The 16597-nt window shown below is 38.7% G+C and overlaps 2 protein-coding genes across 2 annotated transcripts; both read left to right on the forward strand.

Annotated features, from left to right (window-relative positions):
- The first annotated feature begins 62 nt into the window (after window positions 1-62).
- Window positions 63-9705, forward strand: si:dkey-88e18.2 (interleukin-12 subunit beta). Its single transcript, XM_040050934.1, has 8 exons — window positions 63-2447; window positions 2715-2796; window positions 2913-3155; window positions 3467-3569; window positions 3727-3917; window positions 4199-4347; window positions 4446-4556; window positions 8391-9705. The coding sequence occupies exons 2-8, from the start codon at window positions 2715-2717 to the stop codon at window positions 8541-8543; spliced, it is 1032 nt and encodes a 343-aa protein (XP_039906868.1). The 5' UTR covers window positions 63-2447; the 3' UTR covers window positions 8544-9705.
- A 1038-nt stretch (window positions 9706-10743) lies between these two features.
- LOC120745809 (protease-associated domain-containing protein 1-like) lies at window positions 10744-15634 on the forward strand. Its single transcript, XM_040050967.1, is given in 5 exon segments — window positions 10744-10947; window positions 11187-11327; window positions 11418-11508; window positions 14350-14517; window positions 14635-15634. Coding segments are annotated over 5 exon segments (594 nt in total). The 5' UTR covers window positions 10744-10871; the 3' UTR covers window positions 14753-15634.
- Window positions 15635-16597: the final 963 nt, after the last annotated feature.

Consider the following 16597-nt stretch of genomic DNA (forward strand, 5'->3'; position numbering starts at 1 on the left):
CCACAGTACATTTGAAACGCTTGCGGCCAAACACAAAGTCTAATGTTAAGTGTGTAACCTATTAGGAGGCATGTGTAGGCAGAAATGATATTTATCTCTTTCTAGTTGTTTGATAATCCTAAAGGTTAAAAACAAACACATTCAGGGTAGAAAAATACCTGTATATGCTTCTATAAACAGGCAGTGTTGTTCCTCTTAATATGGAAAGTACCATATTAAGCCCCTCTTCTGGATTCCCCAGTGTGTTTAAGTGTTTTTTTGTTGTTTTTTTCTATTCAGAATAAAAGGCATCCATCACTAATGTAAATAGAACATGTGGTCTATAAAGTTAGAGAATTCCACTCATTTACAGCAAAAAATATCTCTTTCCTCTTCAGTGTTGTGTACTTCTGTTCTTTAATTTTTTTTAATCACTATTAATATGTTGACAACACACTTGACATAGTGTTTTTTTTTTTTTCCTGTTTGTCAGAATCTTATCTGGACTGACGTGATCTCAGAGCTTGGCACAGTTTTGAATATGGAGTGGATACAAATGTTTTCAGTTTTGGGGTTCATGCGGAAGTAACACTGAATTAACTGGGACTTTAAAACTTTACCTTATTTTATGAGCTCTGATTGACCTTTAAAGTCCAATGACTAGTAAGTAAATATTTCTGATCAAAATAAGCTTTAAGTTCAGTCGTAGAAACTAGGTTCAAGTATTGTATGATAAACTGTAAAAACACAAAGTATGAAATAATTTGAGCAACTGTGACTATTCAGCTCTTTGAAGTCATGCATGAAAGATGATTAATGAATAATACGGCTTTTTAGGTTTTTGAGGAACTGAAACCTGAAACGATTTCTTTTCAAAGTGCCTAACAATTTTCTCTGAATTTATTGGACATAGGTTCTGTTAACCTTAACCAGCATGTAGAAAGGCAGAAAAGATTTTTGAGACCCAATAATAATACAGCCCTCTACAGTTTTGTGGAAGTACCTTTCACATAGTTAAAGATATGACGGGAGCATTTGATGTGTGCATAGTATGTGCGAGAATAAAAAACATGACCAAAGTGTTAGTTAAAGGTCTAGTTAGGTCATAGCTGACATTTGGTCTACATGACTAATGAGAGGGAAAGTCCTGTTTTGTGTCCGTCTTTCCTTTCCGGTGTAATGTGTGTGCATGTTTTTGAGGTTTTGGGAGCATGACAATGATAATATCATGGGGGGAAACCTCTTAAAGAACAGTTTTGGTCTGTCTTGCTTATCTGATCAAAGAAATGTTAGATCATTTTTTTGTTATTTCAGTCTGGAATTACAATAAAGACAGTGTAAATATAAGCAGCTAATAAAAAGAAATGTTCCACTTATGTTTTGCAATTTTGTTGGATTAATCTCACAATATGTTTTGCAATGAGCTGAGCAATCATTCTGACTGCAAAGAGCGAGGAAATAGTGGAAATAGCTTGTTCTCGTAACCTCTCTGTAACATTTTTTAGCGGCTTGTTTTGTGAGAAACACTATAAAAACAGGCATTTACTGTGGATCATGGATTTCTTAACATCAGTAGCAAAGTCAGCATGTGATTCAGAGCAATACAGAAAAAATGCACCCTTTAGCCCAGGTTTGTCTGATCGGATAAGGGTGGTTACTAGTCATAAATGTCACATTTATTCTGCTTTTTTTTTTTTTAATCATAAGTGACTGATATATTTTTTGCTACCAGCTGTATTTATTAATGTCAATAGGGTTGAGCCTGTTCTCAAAAGACTTTGAATTAACAAAATGTTGTTTATGTTATAGTATTACATTAGCTTTTGATGACTGAAAGATCAGTGCTTCTTTGTTCTATTCACAGGTTGCATAGACTGATACCAAGGAGTGCTATTGCCCCACATTTACAGCCCTGGTTATATAAAAAAACCAACATAAAAACTGAAAGTTGAGAAGCAGGAACCAGTGTGTCTGTGTGCGTGTTAGCACATAAAGAGCCAACCAAGAAAATGTTTGGTCGCATTAATATTGAACATAAAATGTGTTGTGTGTCCTGTTTTTGTGATTGCAATAGGTTTTTTAAAAATTATTTTTTAAATCCATTCTCAGATAAGCACTTATCAAACATTGTATTATACTGTTGTATTTCACCTTAAAGGCTAAGGGCAACCCCCCACCCTACTGAACACCCACATTTCTTATCTTTTAGTCCCCTGTACGAAAGTCACAGCTTTGCTGTGTAAAAAAATTTGACATGCAAAGCAGTATAGAGGAAATGTGCATACTCTTATCACTTACTAGATCGGTCAGTTTCTCTCTCCCAAAGTGTCACATTGGAGGTGGAGGTGTCGATGATGTGTATCATGCATCGCAATATAAAGTTGCTGCTCTGTGGGCAGTTAGACCATACAATCATCAAGATCGCGGTGACAGAACGTCTGCACTTTTGCTTTTGACATCACTTCAGGGTGAGTTCTTTTCCAGATATAAATCTATCTATCTATACATATATATAAATTAAATTCTAGTTAGTTTAATTTCATATCTATATTACAGAATAAGAAGCAAATTACCTATTTTCAATGCATTTTCTCAACTAAATTAACTTTGAGCCAATTGAATGTTCCATGAGTCACTTTACATATTGTTTCACTAAAAATCACACGATACTTATTTTAATGCAAGTGATGAATTGTTTTTCAATAAATGCTTTTTGCTGTCACACAATTCCTCAGATGACCTTTCCACTGTGGACATTTGGGCTTCTAATGATCAGCCTCACAGGAGCTCACGAACTCAACCACTTTCCAGAAAACTGTATGTCTTTTTTTATGATCCAAACATTTTCCTAATATTCATTTGTGGTTTAAAATTTTCACCTACTAACTTCTTCTCTGTCTATCTATCTGTCTATCTTCTCTATCTTTGTGTAGTTGAGGTGGCAAAAAGTGATGAAAATTACACACTGACCTGCAATTCAAAACCTGACGACATCATCACATGGAAGCTGAATGGCGCTCCACTAGAAGATGAAGAAAATGTAGAGCTAAATGGTCAGAACCTGACCGTGTCAAAAATTGATACACCAAATTTGGGTGACTACAGTTGCTGGAGAGGTGAAGAGATGCTATCCTCAACCTATCTGCTGCTGAAGGCTGATGAAGAAGACACAAGTGGTGAGTTTCTCTTTCATTTTTCATTCATCCTACCATTCACATGCTCTAAATGATGGGACTTTTTCAACTAGGGGAACCTATATTGCTAATACACAGTCAACATATAGCACTAATAAAGACACTTTTATACTGCCTGACAGTTTGGGTAAAACACACTCTCTCTCTCTCTCTCTCTCTAGTAGGTGAGATTAGGGCTTTAAGTTAACCATTCTGTGAAGTATCATTTTACAAAATGTAGTGATGTTTGCTGTCATTTTTCACCCAAACATTTAAATTACTTTAGAATTTAAAGATATTGTTTATCATTACAGATTCTCTCATTAACTGTCGGGCAAAGTCTTATGACTGTAACTTCAACTGCACTTGGACAGGCAATGGATACACAGCAGTGCGTCTTGGACTGGGTCATAACTGGTAAATTTTAAAACTTAAAAAGAAAGAAAGAAATAATAACCTAGACAAATTACAGTTAAGATGCCCAAACTAGACGAACCACCTGAGATATGTGTATTTTTGATTTTTTTGTTATATTTTGTTTTCTGTTTTTTTTTTTTACTGCTTGTTTTATTAGCAGTAAAAGTTCAGAGTCCTGCCAGTGGATTAGTAGCAGTCGGCGGCTCGCAGAGGGGAAACTGCAGTTTGAGATGTCTCACGACCTCTCACCCTACGCAGAGGAAAGCACCATGCTTGAACTCACTGCTGAGGCTATACATGATCTGTCCGTTTTCAGGACATCGAAGAGATTTTATCTCAGAGACATTGGTAAGCTGAGTAAAACTGAGCTACATCAATGGCATTCAGTAGAAGACTATCAACTACAAAGCACCTTTTCCCTTTTGAAAACATTTTCTGATGAAAAAGAAAGTCTATGTATGCAGTCCATGCATGATAAAGTTTTAAGTGAAACAGTAACGTTAATGCATTAACTGAATCTAAAGGCAAATGGATTCATGTTAAATATATATACACATATGTTTGTGTTTAAATTGTTGTTTTATATACACACATGGACGATATTATTTACTGTTTCTTCTTCTTCTTAGTTGAACCTGACAGTCCCCAGATTGTGAAGTGTGAGTTAGTGAACGAGGACGTGAATGTGACCATTGCTCCACCATCCACCTGGTCAGCACCTTACAGCTTCTTCAGTCTGGAGCACCAAATTGAATATGTGCTTAGAGATGATGGCCAAGTATGCACAATCTTACACTAAAACAAAATCTTATGAGATCTAAATGTCTGTCATTATAGCCACTGCATTTTGATCTCTTATCTCTTGTCTGATTTTAGACCGGACATTCATCATCTACTCTGATACCAAAGAAAATCAGCAAGCTCAGGGTTCGCTCCAGAGACTCACTGGTGCTCTCCAACTGGAGTCAGTGGACTCCCTGGAAAAATGTAACCTACTGATATTATCTGAGTCCACCACTGTCAGCTTTTGCTCGTTATCTCTTCTTACAAGTCTGCAATGTCCTCTCGTGTCCCTGTGGTTTTTTGCCATGTGTTCCTCCTGTTTCTACTTGGTTTTGTTTTGTCTTTACTTCAAAGGATCTGTCCAACACACTTGTTATAATGATTTTATTTATTAAGACACAAACTTTTATTTATTTAAATGCTTATTTATACTTATTTATTTGAAATTACACATATAGTAAGTAAAGTAAACACCATTATAGACCAAAAATGCACTATTATTCCCCAAATAGGTGGCTAGTAAGACCAAATTTTTGTGGGAAAGTCAATGGAAACCTAAATATGTACGTAGACACTAAATATATTTAAACCTACTGTTAGCCTTCCAGCCCCAACTTAAAACACAGACGGGTGTGTGATTCACTGTGAAATTATATTTAGCAGTCAGCTGAGGTTTCAAGGGTTTCTATAGTTTTGCTCATTTAAGGACATCAAGGTTAAGGAAAATCTGCGTAGCACACAATCTCAAACATGAATCAGAAGTTTGAACGACCCATTGAATAGGCTGAACTTTGAGCAATGGTCACACATTTTTCTTTATGTTCTTGTTACTTCTGTGCAAGTGAGTTGGCGTTTCTGTGTATTTGGTGGTTTGCCACAGTGCAAATCAGCATGCTATTAAAAGAGCTTTGAGCTTCCTTCCTTTTATACGTTCCTACTTCATTTATGTGTTGCTCATGTCATGCGTGCAGTGACTGACCAAAACAGAAAAGAAACTCTAGAATTCCTCTGTAATGCAATGGTATTTAAACCTACACTTATGTGTTTTGTCATGAAACTTTAGTTACTAGAAGCATGTAGGTCTACTGAGTTTTCCTTTCATAGTTAACTGCATCAAATTTCAATTTGGTGACCCCCAAAGGGAGCAGCTGAAAGAAGAGGAATATACATGCATATAAAAATATAGTTTATATACATGTCTGAACTATAGCCTATTTATAAGTACATGCCTTATGTTGTATTGATAAGTTACATGCACTGTTAAGTTCTTAGGATTGATACTGAGAAACAAATGTAAATGCTTTAAAGTTTTTTTAAATTTAGAATATTATTTAGAAAATATTAATATTTTCATTTAAACACATCATTCCCAGAGATAAGCTTGTGTGAATGTAGACCTTATGGTAGTACAGATGCCCGTATTGCTTTAAACAAAAACATATTGCTATTTCCAGCAATAGTAACAAGTTTTACCTTTTTCTCATACCACATACTGTTTAATCAGTTTTTGCAATTAGGTTGCTTAAAAAATGACAACTTTCAAAAGTAAAGGACAAAGAATTCTTGTAATAGATACAACACACAAGTAATTTATACATATATTCAACACACAATACAATTTGAATTTTTTTTTAGCTCTTTTTCAGCCAGGAATATTTAACAGTAAAATCCAGGATAGGTTATCAAAGCTTTACCAGAGCATACTGATTTTCACATAGTAGTTAGCATACTGAAAACTCCATCCATCCATCCATCCATCTTCTTCCTCTTATTTGAGGCCAGGTCCCTCTCCCCAGCTACCTCCTCCAGCTTGTCTGGGGGAACACCAAGGCATTCCCAGGCCAGCCAAGAGATATAATCTCTTCAGCGTGGCCAGCCACCCTTCAGAGGAAGCCCATTTCTGCCAGTTGTATCCGTGATCTCTGTCTTTTGGTCACTACCCACAACTCGTGACCACAGGTGAGGGTAGGGAGGTAGATCGACCGGTAAATTGAAAGCTTCGCTTTTACACTCAGCTCTCTCTTCACCACAACAGACCGGGACAGCGTCTGCATCACGGCAGCCGCAGCACCAATCCGTCTCCTGATCTCCCGCTCCCTTCTCCCATCACTCGTGAACAAGGACCCCGAGATACTTAAACTCTTCCACTTGGGGAAAGAACTCATCCCTGACCCATAGTGCACACTCCACCCTTTTCTGGCTAAGGACTATGGCCTCAGATTTGGAGGTGCTGATTCTCATTCCCACCGCTTCACACTTGGCTGCGAACCGTTCCAAAGCGAGCTTGAGGCCATCACCCGGTCCCCTTTCTTAAAGATGGGAACCACCACCCCGGTCTGCCAATCAGGTGTACTGCCCCTGATCTCCACGCAACATTGTAGAGGCGTGTCAACCAAGACAGCCCTACAACATCCAGAGCCTTCAGGAACTCGGAGTGGACCTCGTCCACCCCAGGGGCTCTGCCACAAAGGAGTTTGCTTAACTGCCTCAGTGACCTCGCCCCTAGAGATTGGTAGGTCATCCCCTTCGTCCACAGACTCTGCTTCCTCCACGCAAGATGTGCCAGTGGGATTAAGGAGGTCCTCGAAGTATTCCTTCCACCACCCGACAATTTTCTCAGTCAAAGTCAGCAGTGCCACCCACACTATGCACAGTGCACGTAGCACACCACTTTCCCCTCCTGAGTCGCCTGACGGTTTGGCAGAATCTCTTTGAGGCGGTCCAAAAGTCTTTTTCCATGGCCTCTCTGAACTCCTCCCACACCCAAGATTTTGCTTCAGCCACTGCCTGCGTCACATTCCACTTGGCCTGTCGGTACCTATCAGCTGCCTCCAAAGTCCCACAGGCTAACCAGCCCAATAGGACTCCTCCTTCAGCTTGGTGGCTCCCCTCACCTCTAGTGTCCACCATTTGGTTCAGGAGTTACCACCACGACAGGCACCAAGCAACTTGCAGCAGCATGCTCAGTGCAGTGGCTTTGGCAATAGAGATGCTGAACATGGTCCATTCAGACTCAATGTCCCCAGTCTCCCTTTGAATGCTGTTGAAGCTCTGCCAGAAGTGTGCGTTGAAGATCTCACAGACTGGGGCCTCTGCTAGGTGTTCCCAGCACACCCTCACTATATGTTTAGGTGCACCAGGTCTGTCCAGTGTCCTCACACGCCACCACATCCGACTCACCACCAGGTGGTGATCAGTTGACAGCTCAGCCCTCTCTTTACCCAAGTGTCTAGAACATATGGCCTTAGGTCTGATGATACGATTTCAAATTGATCATTGACCTGCGGCCTTGAGTGTCCTAGTGCCACGTGCACTTATGGACACTCTTATGTTCGAACATGGTGTTCGTTATGGCCAAACTGTGGTTTGCACAGAAGTCCAATAACAGGCCGTTTCTCCCAGTCACGCCCATCCAGGTTGATGCACCTGACACCTACGGTGCCTCCTGCAGGTGGTGGGCCTGCAGGAAGATGGGCCTATGCCCCCTTTTTCGGGCTGTGGCCAGCCGGGCCCCATGGACTAAGTCCCGGCCAACAGACGCTCACCCTTGGGCACCCTCCCCGGGCCTGGCTCCAGGGCGGGGCCCCGGTAACCCTATCCCGGGCAGGGTAAACTGTTCCCTTGATGGTCTTCTCATAGGGGTCTTCTGAATCGCTCTTTGTGTGGTTCCTCACCCAGGACCAATTTGCCATGGGAGACCCTACCAGGGGGCAAAAAGCCCCCGACAACATAGCCCGTGGGATCCCTGGGACACACAAACCCCTCAAAATATAGCACAAAAATATTGTGCTATAGTGTGAATGCAGTATTACTTTTGTATTGTCTATATTGCCTAATTTGGTACCTAACATTCTGTTTATTTTGACGTTTGTGTACAGCGCTTTGTGACTGCTTGTCTACGAAAAGCGCTTAATAAATAAACTTTACTTACTTACTACTTGAATAGGTGTGACTGCTAATATTTGTAAACCAAGCATTGCATTTGAAATGTTCACATTATCATTTCAGACATAATAATACGTCATTGATTCATTGCAGGTGAAAACTGGAAAACATCGACTATGCCGATGCAAAAAAACTGAAAAATATTGTTGCCCAGAGTTGTCGCCTGAGGTTTTCAATGACTGCAAGGAAGAGAAGAGAAAAAGGAAGAAGCACGCTAACTCAAGTGGGAAATATTATCCACAATAAAACATGGACAGTGATTGATAGTGTTCTAGTGTATACATTTGGTGAGAGTAGATTTATATATGAAATGTAATTATTAAACTATATTGATTTTGAGTCGAGATTCAATACTGTGGATGGTAAGGATTTTATACTTGATTTTTTTAAATGTATAAATTACATGACATCATCAATTAATTCCCTTACAAACCATATATCCTTCATTTACCAGTTATGGAGATATTAAACCCTTAAAGATTTGCTAACACTTTTTTAAAAAAGAAAACTTTTCTGTATTTAAGTTTATTCTTATTGTTATTTTATATAATTATAATTATAAATGTCCAGCTTTGAAATGATTTTTTCATCATAATAGTACATATGTGATATTATAACATTTATAAATAACGGCAAACTTTATAAATAACAAAATTTGCAAATGTTTATGTGATATTTTTGGTTGATTGTGAATTGGTAGATAAATGAAAAATGCAGGAATTTTATTCCCACTAAAGTTTGTAATAAGAAGAAATTTCAAAGCAGACTTTACTGAATACACAATTTGGGACATATAAGTTCTTATGACTGATCTGATTTTAGCTTTTTTCTATTGTCTGTTTATGATTTTTGTATGTCTTCAGTTGAAATCATTTATAAATACTAATGTGCTTGTTTTGTCAAATAAAATTTAGAATACTTTGGTTAAAAGATTTTATAAATGCATTTGGAAATGGGATTCAAAGAGACACTGACAAACTTTACATCTTTGTCAGATGAATTCAGCATGATAGAAAGGTTTTAGTTGGTTGGTTTATTTTTATTTTTTTTACGTTATGTAAATAACTTTACTTTAATGAGGTATTTGACTTGTCTGTTATAGATATAAATGTTTGTGTTTTGCCATGCAGGCTTGTGGATAGTTCACATGTAAATGAGCTTTATTAACCTTTATTAGGGCATTACATTTTTTTGTTTTTTCATTTAACTGGGATTTGATTTCTGTCATTTTGGCAAATAGTTTAAATCAATACAGTAAAATGGGACAACCTGCTACTTTCCAGTGCCTCTAAGTTTGTATTTATAGTTCTTGATTTCTGTTCATATCTGTCCTAGTCTCATATCCGTGTTTTGTCATTCCTTCAGTCTCTCCAGTCATGTACCCGTGTCTGTCTGTTCTGTGTTTTGCTCCTTTGTCTCTCCAATCTGTCACGTTTCCATGTCTGTTTATCCCCAGTCCCAGTTTCAAGCCCATGTGTCTTAGTCTGAGTCTCATTGTGTGTTACTTCCTGTTCCATTTTGATAGTCTCGTGTGTATTATGTTTAGTTTTTCTTCCCCTGTCTCATCAGTCTGACTTTGGTTCAGCTGTGTTCCCCAGGTGTGCTCTGTCTGCCCGCTTCTCCTCCTGTGTATCTCCCTCTGTTGTGCTGTCCCCTCAAGCTGTGTGGTTCTATAGTTTTCCCTTGTCTTTCCCCCTAGATTTAAAGGTACTTATTTTCTAGTTTAACACTCTACCTGATTTTTTTTCTGGTATTGAATTTCTTACAGCAATTAAGTTGTCAGGAAGGACACGAGAGTTTTTTTGGGTCAGGAAGTTATAAAGAGAGAAAAAACACCTGCTTTATTAGGTGCACTTGCATAATTGCTTGTTAATGCAAATATTAAAACACTTGGTCACATGACAGCAAGTCAGTGCATTTATGCATGCAGACATAATAATGGATTGGATTTATATAGCGCTTTTCAAGGCACCCAAAGCGCTTTACAATACCACTATTCATTCACTCTCACATTCACACACTGTTGGAGGCAAGCTACGGTTGTAGCCACAGCTGCCCTGGGGCAGACTGACAGAAGCGAGGCAGCCATATCGTGCCATAAGTTCAAAATGAACCTAAATCTCTGAGGATGAAGAATGAAGGGAGTTTTTAAAGTAAAAGGTGACAGTACAAGCAAAGTGCACCTAACAAAGTCTCTGATGATGTACACGATAGGGAGATCAACTAATGACTTTTAGGTCATTGTGATAAATAAGTAACTGCCAGCTTCATAAACATCATACATATTCATATGCATCTTGCAGGCATGTTAATAATAATAACAATAAAACACAGAGACACATTTACCAGTAGTTTGAAAAACTGGTGCTAAAAGAGCACCACAACTTCTTACCCAGTCGCCTCATAGCAGAAGCTACAACTGGGACATGCGCATGCGCGGAAAGAGAACGGCGGAAATGGTTGGCGATCTGACAGAAGCACAGCGACAATGGACGCTGCACTGTCTTAAGACACAAAGAGACACACTACAGTCTCATCTCTGTAACGCGAGGGAGATTTACTAATGCCTTGAACATGGGGAAGGTTTGTCGAACAGCAGCGATAGCTTTATACCTCTGGAGTCTCTTTATGCAGTTCAGTCGTCTGTCAGGTGAGACTAAAAACAGAAATGGGAACGTTTGAAATTAACAGCTAACTGTTCGTATTAGCTGCAAGAGTTGTTTTTTTAAGCATTTCTTTTTGCACAACAGCGACTTGAGTTAAGGGGCTTATTGTGGCATTTATTTATGGTTTCTGTCTGGCATATTCCGCGCAGTGTTTGTGGTTTATTAATATTTCTGATATAAACAAGTCACGCAATGATAAGTGCTTCTTTCGGACCTCCTTCAGCTCTTGGGGTCAATGAACTGCTGTATTTCCGGGTCATCAGTCCAGAGGAGATAGGCTACCTCTTCAGTGCTGCACCTGCTAAAGACTTTGGAGGCACTTCGTGAGGCCTCAGTCTTCTGTTAAATAATTTGATAATCAAATGTTTTTAAAGTCTCAGGTGCACACTTCACCTTCCCCTCTAATCATACTCTTTCCTTCTCCTTTGACCCGCAGACATCATTTTACGATGAGATTTTCTCGTGCCAGCAGACCCTGCAGATGGATGCTCAGAGTTGACGGACAGAGAGATCCTTCAAGGACAAGTGATCCTGGTGGAAAGGGGGTACGCATACATGCCTCTGTACCATTGTGAATTGTAAACTATGTGAACACAAACCAGGGGTTAGGAACTGAAGAATATAACCTTGGACATTCTAGCAGCAAAGTGTAGGGAAGGAGATAGCCTAATTACAAGGCAGCTAATTTTATCTTTAGCTTAAAGTTTATCCATCTCAAATCATCAAGATTTTAGAACATTTTCTGCTCAACCACGTCGGATTGGCTTAAAAACTTACTGATTTTAAAATGTGAGCATATGTTGCAAAAGAGGTGGGTGAAGCAACAGATGCCCCACGATGCTTATTATCACAATAGTTCACTTACTCATGATACGATATTTTTAATTAATTTTTTTTTATTATTGTATTTCAATAACGTGTATTTTAATTTATCCCTTTTTCAACTGCAAATTGTCTTCAAAGTTAATCTTTGCCATATTTGTTTATCCAATAAGATAAAATTATGACTTCAGTTATTTGTTTTTTGTTGCAAAATGAGGTCGTCTAGTACAGCAGTCCCCAACAGTTTTTTGCGCCACGGACCGGTTTATTGCCCGACAATATTTTCACGGACCGGCCTTTAAGGTGTCGCAGATAAATACAAACAAATAAAACTAGTACCGGTACCCGAAAAAAAAGGAGATTTATTCATAACACACGTGAAAGACCCAAGAAAACAGAGTTAACGATAAAAACGATAACAAAATAACGCTGAAAACCCTGAAAACCATACATTTCACACCTGAGCCTCAACTCTCGCGGCCCGGTACCGGTCCCGAGGCCCGGGGGTTGGGGACCGCTGGTCTAGTATACCAAAGGTCTTATCTCAAAACCTGCCATAAATGTTACCATTAGCCCGAATCAGTCTGTGTGTATGGGGTCAAGTTGGCAATTACATACAGTCTGTTTCTGATAATACAGCCATTAACTGTGATATCAGTGAAAATCACATGTTGCTGTCTACACTTAGCAGCTGATCCGGTTCTATCGGAATATAACCAGATCCAGGACTGTTTCACATCTTCAGATATCTCAGGATGTGCCATGTTATAATTTAAAGACCTTGCATTATAGTGGAGCCAAATGCAACAATTACTTGTGAGAAAATACTCAAAAATCCCTTTCAACCTCTGGCAGTACAGCACTTAAAGGACACAAGAATAACAGTAACAGGCAGAGAAATCAGAGAGGCGCAAATAAAGGATAAATTAAAGATTATTCTCAGTGTTTTCATCTGTTCATGTGAGGGTTTGTTATTTATGGGGGGGGACCCCTTTTGTAACTTTTCTGAGACTGATAATTTCACATTGAGTAGTGGACAGCCCTGCCCTGTTGTTGAACTCTTATTTCTTACTTAAAGAACATAACTGAAAGCATTTTTTAATTTTTAATATGCTGACACAGTTAAAAGTCATGATTGCGCAATCGCAAAGTGATTCATCATAGCTGGGGAGTTCTTGGCAAACACGGGACATTGACTTTAAAACTCCTTAGTCTTGTAATCGAGCCCATGATACCAAGTGAAACTTCAGTGAGCTGTTATTCTGGTCAAAAATCTTTGGTCAAAACAGTGCATTTACCCATTATTACCAACAATGATACAGTCAGCAGAGTTTCAAAGAAAGCATAGCCACTGCTTAACTTCAGGATAGTATTTCAAGAACTGTTGTCACTTCTACTTAGGTTAGGTCCATAAGTTTTTGGACAGTAAGACATTATTTGTAATCTTGCCTCTAGGGCTGTGCAATATGACCAAAATCTCATATCCCGATATAAGAATTCTATCGTCTGATAACGATATAAATCACAAAAAGTAACATTTTCTGTAAATTCTGTGAATCTCGGGCAGCTCGTCTTGCGGGAAGTTTTTTCCAGCTGTGCGTCATGTAGCTGGAGTCGAGTGTTTTAACCTTTGTAAAGGCCACCGTTTTCTTTGTGAGTATTTATTACACGGCGTGCTGCGGGGAAAAGCCTGTTCTAACGTTTGAGTATAAGGTTTATTTTTTTAGCACCTGGCGGCTCTTTTTTTAATTCACATCCGTAAACTATCTGCTCTTTCACGTGATTCAGTTTATTTTGAAAAGTCTCAACAGGCTCTTGAACTTTATTGTGAAAGGTTTATGTGGAACATAAACAAGCGGACAAGCGATGCTGTTACCGTTGTTGTTGCTAACCACAACGCATAAAAACAGGCGCTTGTCCGTCCATAGTGTGGTTATATAAAATATAAGAGAAAGAGAGAACTTTAAGAAATTAATATAGCCACTACAGTGACCATCAAAACGATGAAAAAATATTGCCGTAAACAGTTTATTTGCGACCACGAAACAAACGATAGCGTAAAATGAAACGATAGACGTTTTTATATCGTCATCCGATATATATCGTTATATCGAACAGCCCTACTTGCCTCCCTACATTAGTGCAGTAGATTTTAAATCAGATCAGGCATTTTTATCAGTCAACCAGTTTAATCTGGCCTCCTTGTTCTTAACATGTGGTTAGCAGCTTGTTGTACACTTTGTGTATTTTGGTTCATGAATGTTTCTGTTAATTAGGTTAGACCTTGACAATGAGTGGTGTTGTTCTTGGATAGATGTTGTGAAGGGTTTATTCTTAACCAATAAAAAATCTGTGATAATTTACTTTAGTTTTCTTTTGCATTCTTTCAGGCATTTTGGCATTGCTGAGCTTGCCAGTGCAATCCTGTTTTTTAGCAAATTGTTTGCCAGTTTGTAGATTTGTCCACTTCGAAAGTTTTTGCTATAACATAGTGCATAACAAGCTTTGAGAGCACATCTTAAACTGGTTATGCTTTTTTTTTTTTTTTTTTTTTTAAACTTCAGAGGTTGCTCCTTTGTACAAAAAGCCCGAAATGTAGAGGAAGCAGGAGGAAAAGCAGTTCTTATTGCTGATAACGCAGAGGACAACGACAGTCAGTACCTTGACATGGTCACTGATGGAAGCACTGCCAAACCAAGCATACCTGCTCTTTTCTTGTTAGGACGGGATGGGTGAGAGATGCAGACACACACACACCACACACACACACACATATATATAAATTCTGTTGCATTCGAGCAATTATCCTATGAAAAGCAGGGACACCATTCCTCTTTCTGTATTTTTAGGATGATGATCAGAAGATCTCTTCAGAGACAAGCACTGCCTTGGGCTGTCATTTCAATTCCTGTCAATGTTTCTGCTTTGGCCTCGTTTCCCAAGCAGCCTCCTTGGACACTTTGGTAGAAATGACTCACTCACAAATTCATCCAATAAACAGTTTCTGTCATTGGTGCACAACATGTAAATTGCAACTAAATCTGAAGCCTCACAAGGACATTTCTGATTATGGTTGGCACGTGCACCTGCGCTAAGTCACTAAATCTAACATATAGAATGATTGCACTCAGAGCCTGTAGAGTATGGGAGAAACTTGTTTAGCCACTGAACCTGGAACAAATCATCAAATAAAAAACGAAACCTGCATGCTCATTCTCAGTGCTTAGCTAAACTTGTGTGTCCAGGAAAACAGTCTCCAGGAACTTGTGTTCAGATGCTTTGTATGTCGTTTTGGTTACGAAACTGTGAAAAAATGTTGAGAAACAGAAATGACCTTCCTTCTGTTTTATCAAATAGTCGAAACTGCAGGGGGGAAAAACCAGGCCATTACATTCCTGTTTATGTGCATCAGCTTGTAACAGTGTGGTTCTCTTGTGTGAATGGAAAAAAAATTTCTCATTATGGATAAGTAGAAACTTCAATTTAAAAAAGAAAAATTGACTTGTTTGATATTTTAGTGCCTTTTGTCTGTGCATTTTAGTTAGTTCACTGACACATTTGTTTGTAGTTTCGGTAAACGGACTGATGAAAATTAAAAGCATGAGATGCCACGAATAGCCTTGCTGAAAATAAATAGACATGTGATGATATTGCAAAGACATGTTAATCTGCACAAAGTTAACTGGAAGGCAGCTATTGTAAAGCTCTAAAGAGAGCTTGACTGCTCTGGAAACACCATGTTAGAGTTCACCCTAGTGAAAATAATTGCCACTACATTATCCTGTATTTTATTTTTAAGAATGTCCTGATTTGAATAGTCTTTGTAAATAAAGTTGTATGTTTAAGGTTGTAAAGACTTTATTTGTTGGCCAGAAGATAAATACCAACAGTAATTTGGGATGAAAAGTTTTGCCTGGTCAGCTTAAAGTAAAGATGCTCTAGTTCAGCAAATAGTTACAGTGCTCTGGACAATGGAGCAAAGCAGCACTCCAGGTTAGTGAAGAAATAATACTCCATTGTTGTGTATCTAATGAAATTAGAATACCACATACAACTAAAGTGGCAGTGGCCATGGTGACAAAAATAAAAATCCCTGGACCACCAAAATTCAGCACTCAGGGGGAAAAGGGTATTTTTGTCAAACCAGAGATGATGGTAAGGATGTGTAAGCTGTGCAATTGACACCCATGTGGAAAAAAAAGTCTGCGTAATTGGACTGGATGTATGAACACATAATGACTCAGACTGACACTAATGATTGGCCCAAGGCCTGTTTTGGCCTGCCCTGATGAGTTTACAGGCCGCAAAGAATCTGCACAGGCGCCACTCCATCAGCCACTGACGGCCCATATTTATTAAATGGGATACGCTGGCGTCAGTTTTGCGGCTGGTGTACTAACAATGTGCTAGTTTAAAACAAAGACGCAGTTGGTTCATTTCAATAATAGTCAGCATTCTACCAAAACTCCTCTATTAGAAGTTGCTGGGGGCTTTGTGAAGTCCTGATGGACTGCGACTCAGATCGAGCACATTTATCTGAAGGAGAGCTGCTTTATTATAAACGATCCCAGCCATATGAAGCAGAAATTGTTGTGTAACACCTGACCTTTACTATAAATAGTTGATGGAAATAATATTTTTTTAAAAATCCATCAGATCAGGCTGTGTTTATGAAGAAATGCATAAATATCAGCAGTGCTATTTTTGCAGGGTGTTTGAAACTGTAGGCACTTAGGAAAGTCGTGTTACATGTTGAGACATTCATACATTAATTTAAATTACTAACTAAGGCCCTACCTGCATTTTTCTTGA

The sequence above is a fragment of the Simochromis diagramma genome, unplaced genomic scaffold, assembly GCF_900408965.1.
Source record: "Simochromis diagramma unplaced genomic scaffold, fSimDia1.1 OVJJ01000131.1, whole genome shotgun sequence".
Classification (NCBI taxonomy): domain Eukaryota; kingdom Metazoa; phylum Chordata; class Actinopteri; order Cichliformes; family Cichlidae; genus Simochromis; species Simochromis diagramma.

Excerpts from the sequence above, each read along its gene's own strand:
- si:dkey-88e18.2 (XM_040050934.1), top strand. The coding sequence starts at position 2,715 with ATGACCTTTCCACTGTGGACATTTGGGCTTCTAATGATCAGCCTCACA. Across the intron at positions 3,156-3,466 it reads TGATGAAGAAGACACAAGTG|ATTCTCTCATTAACTGTCGG; the intron begins GTGAGTTTCTCT and ends TTATCATTACAG. Across the intron at positions 4,557-8,390 it reads AGTGGACTCCCTGGAAAAAT|GTGAAAACTGGAAAACATCG; the intron begins GTAACCTACTGA and ends GATTCATTGCAG.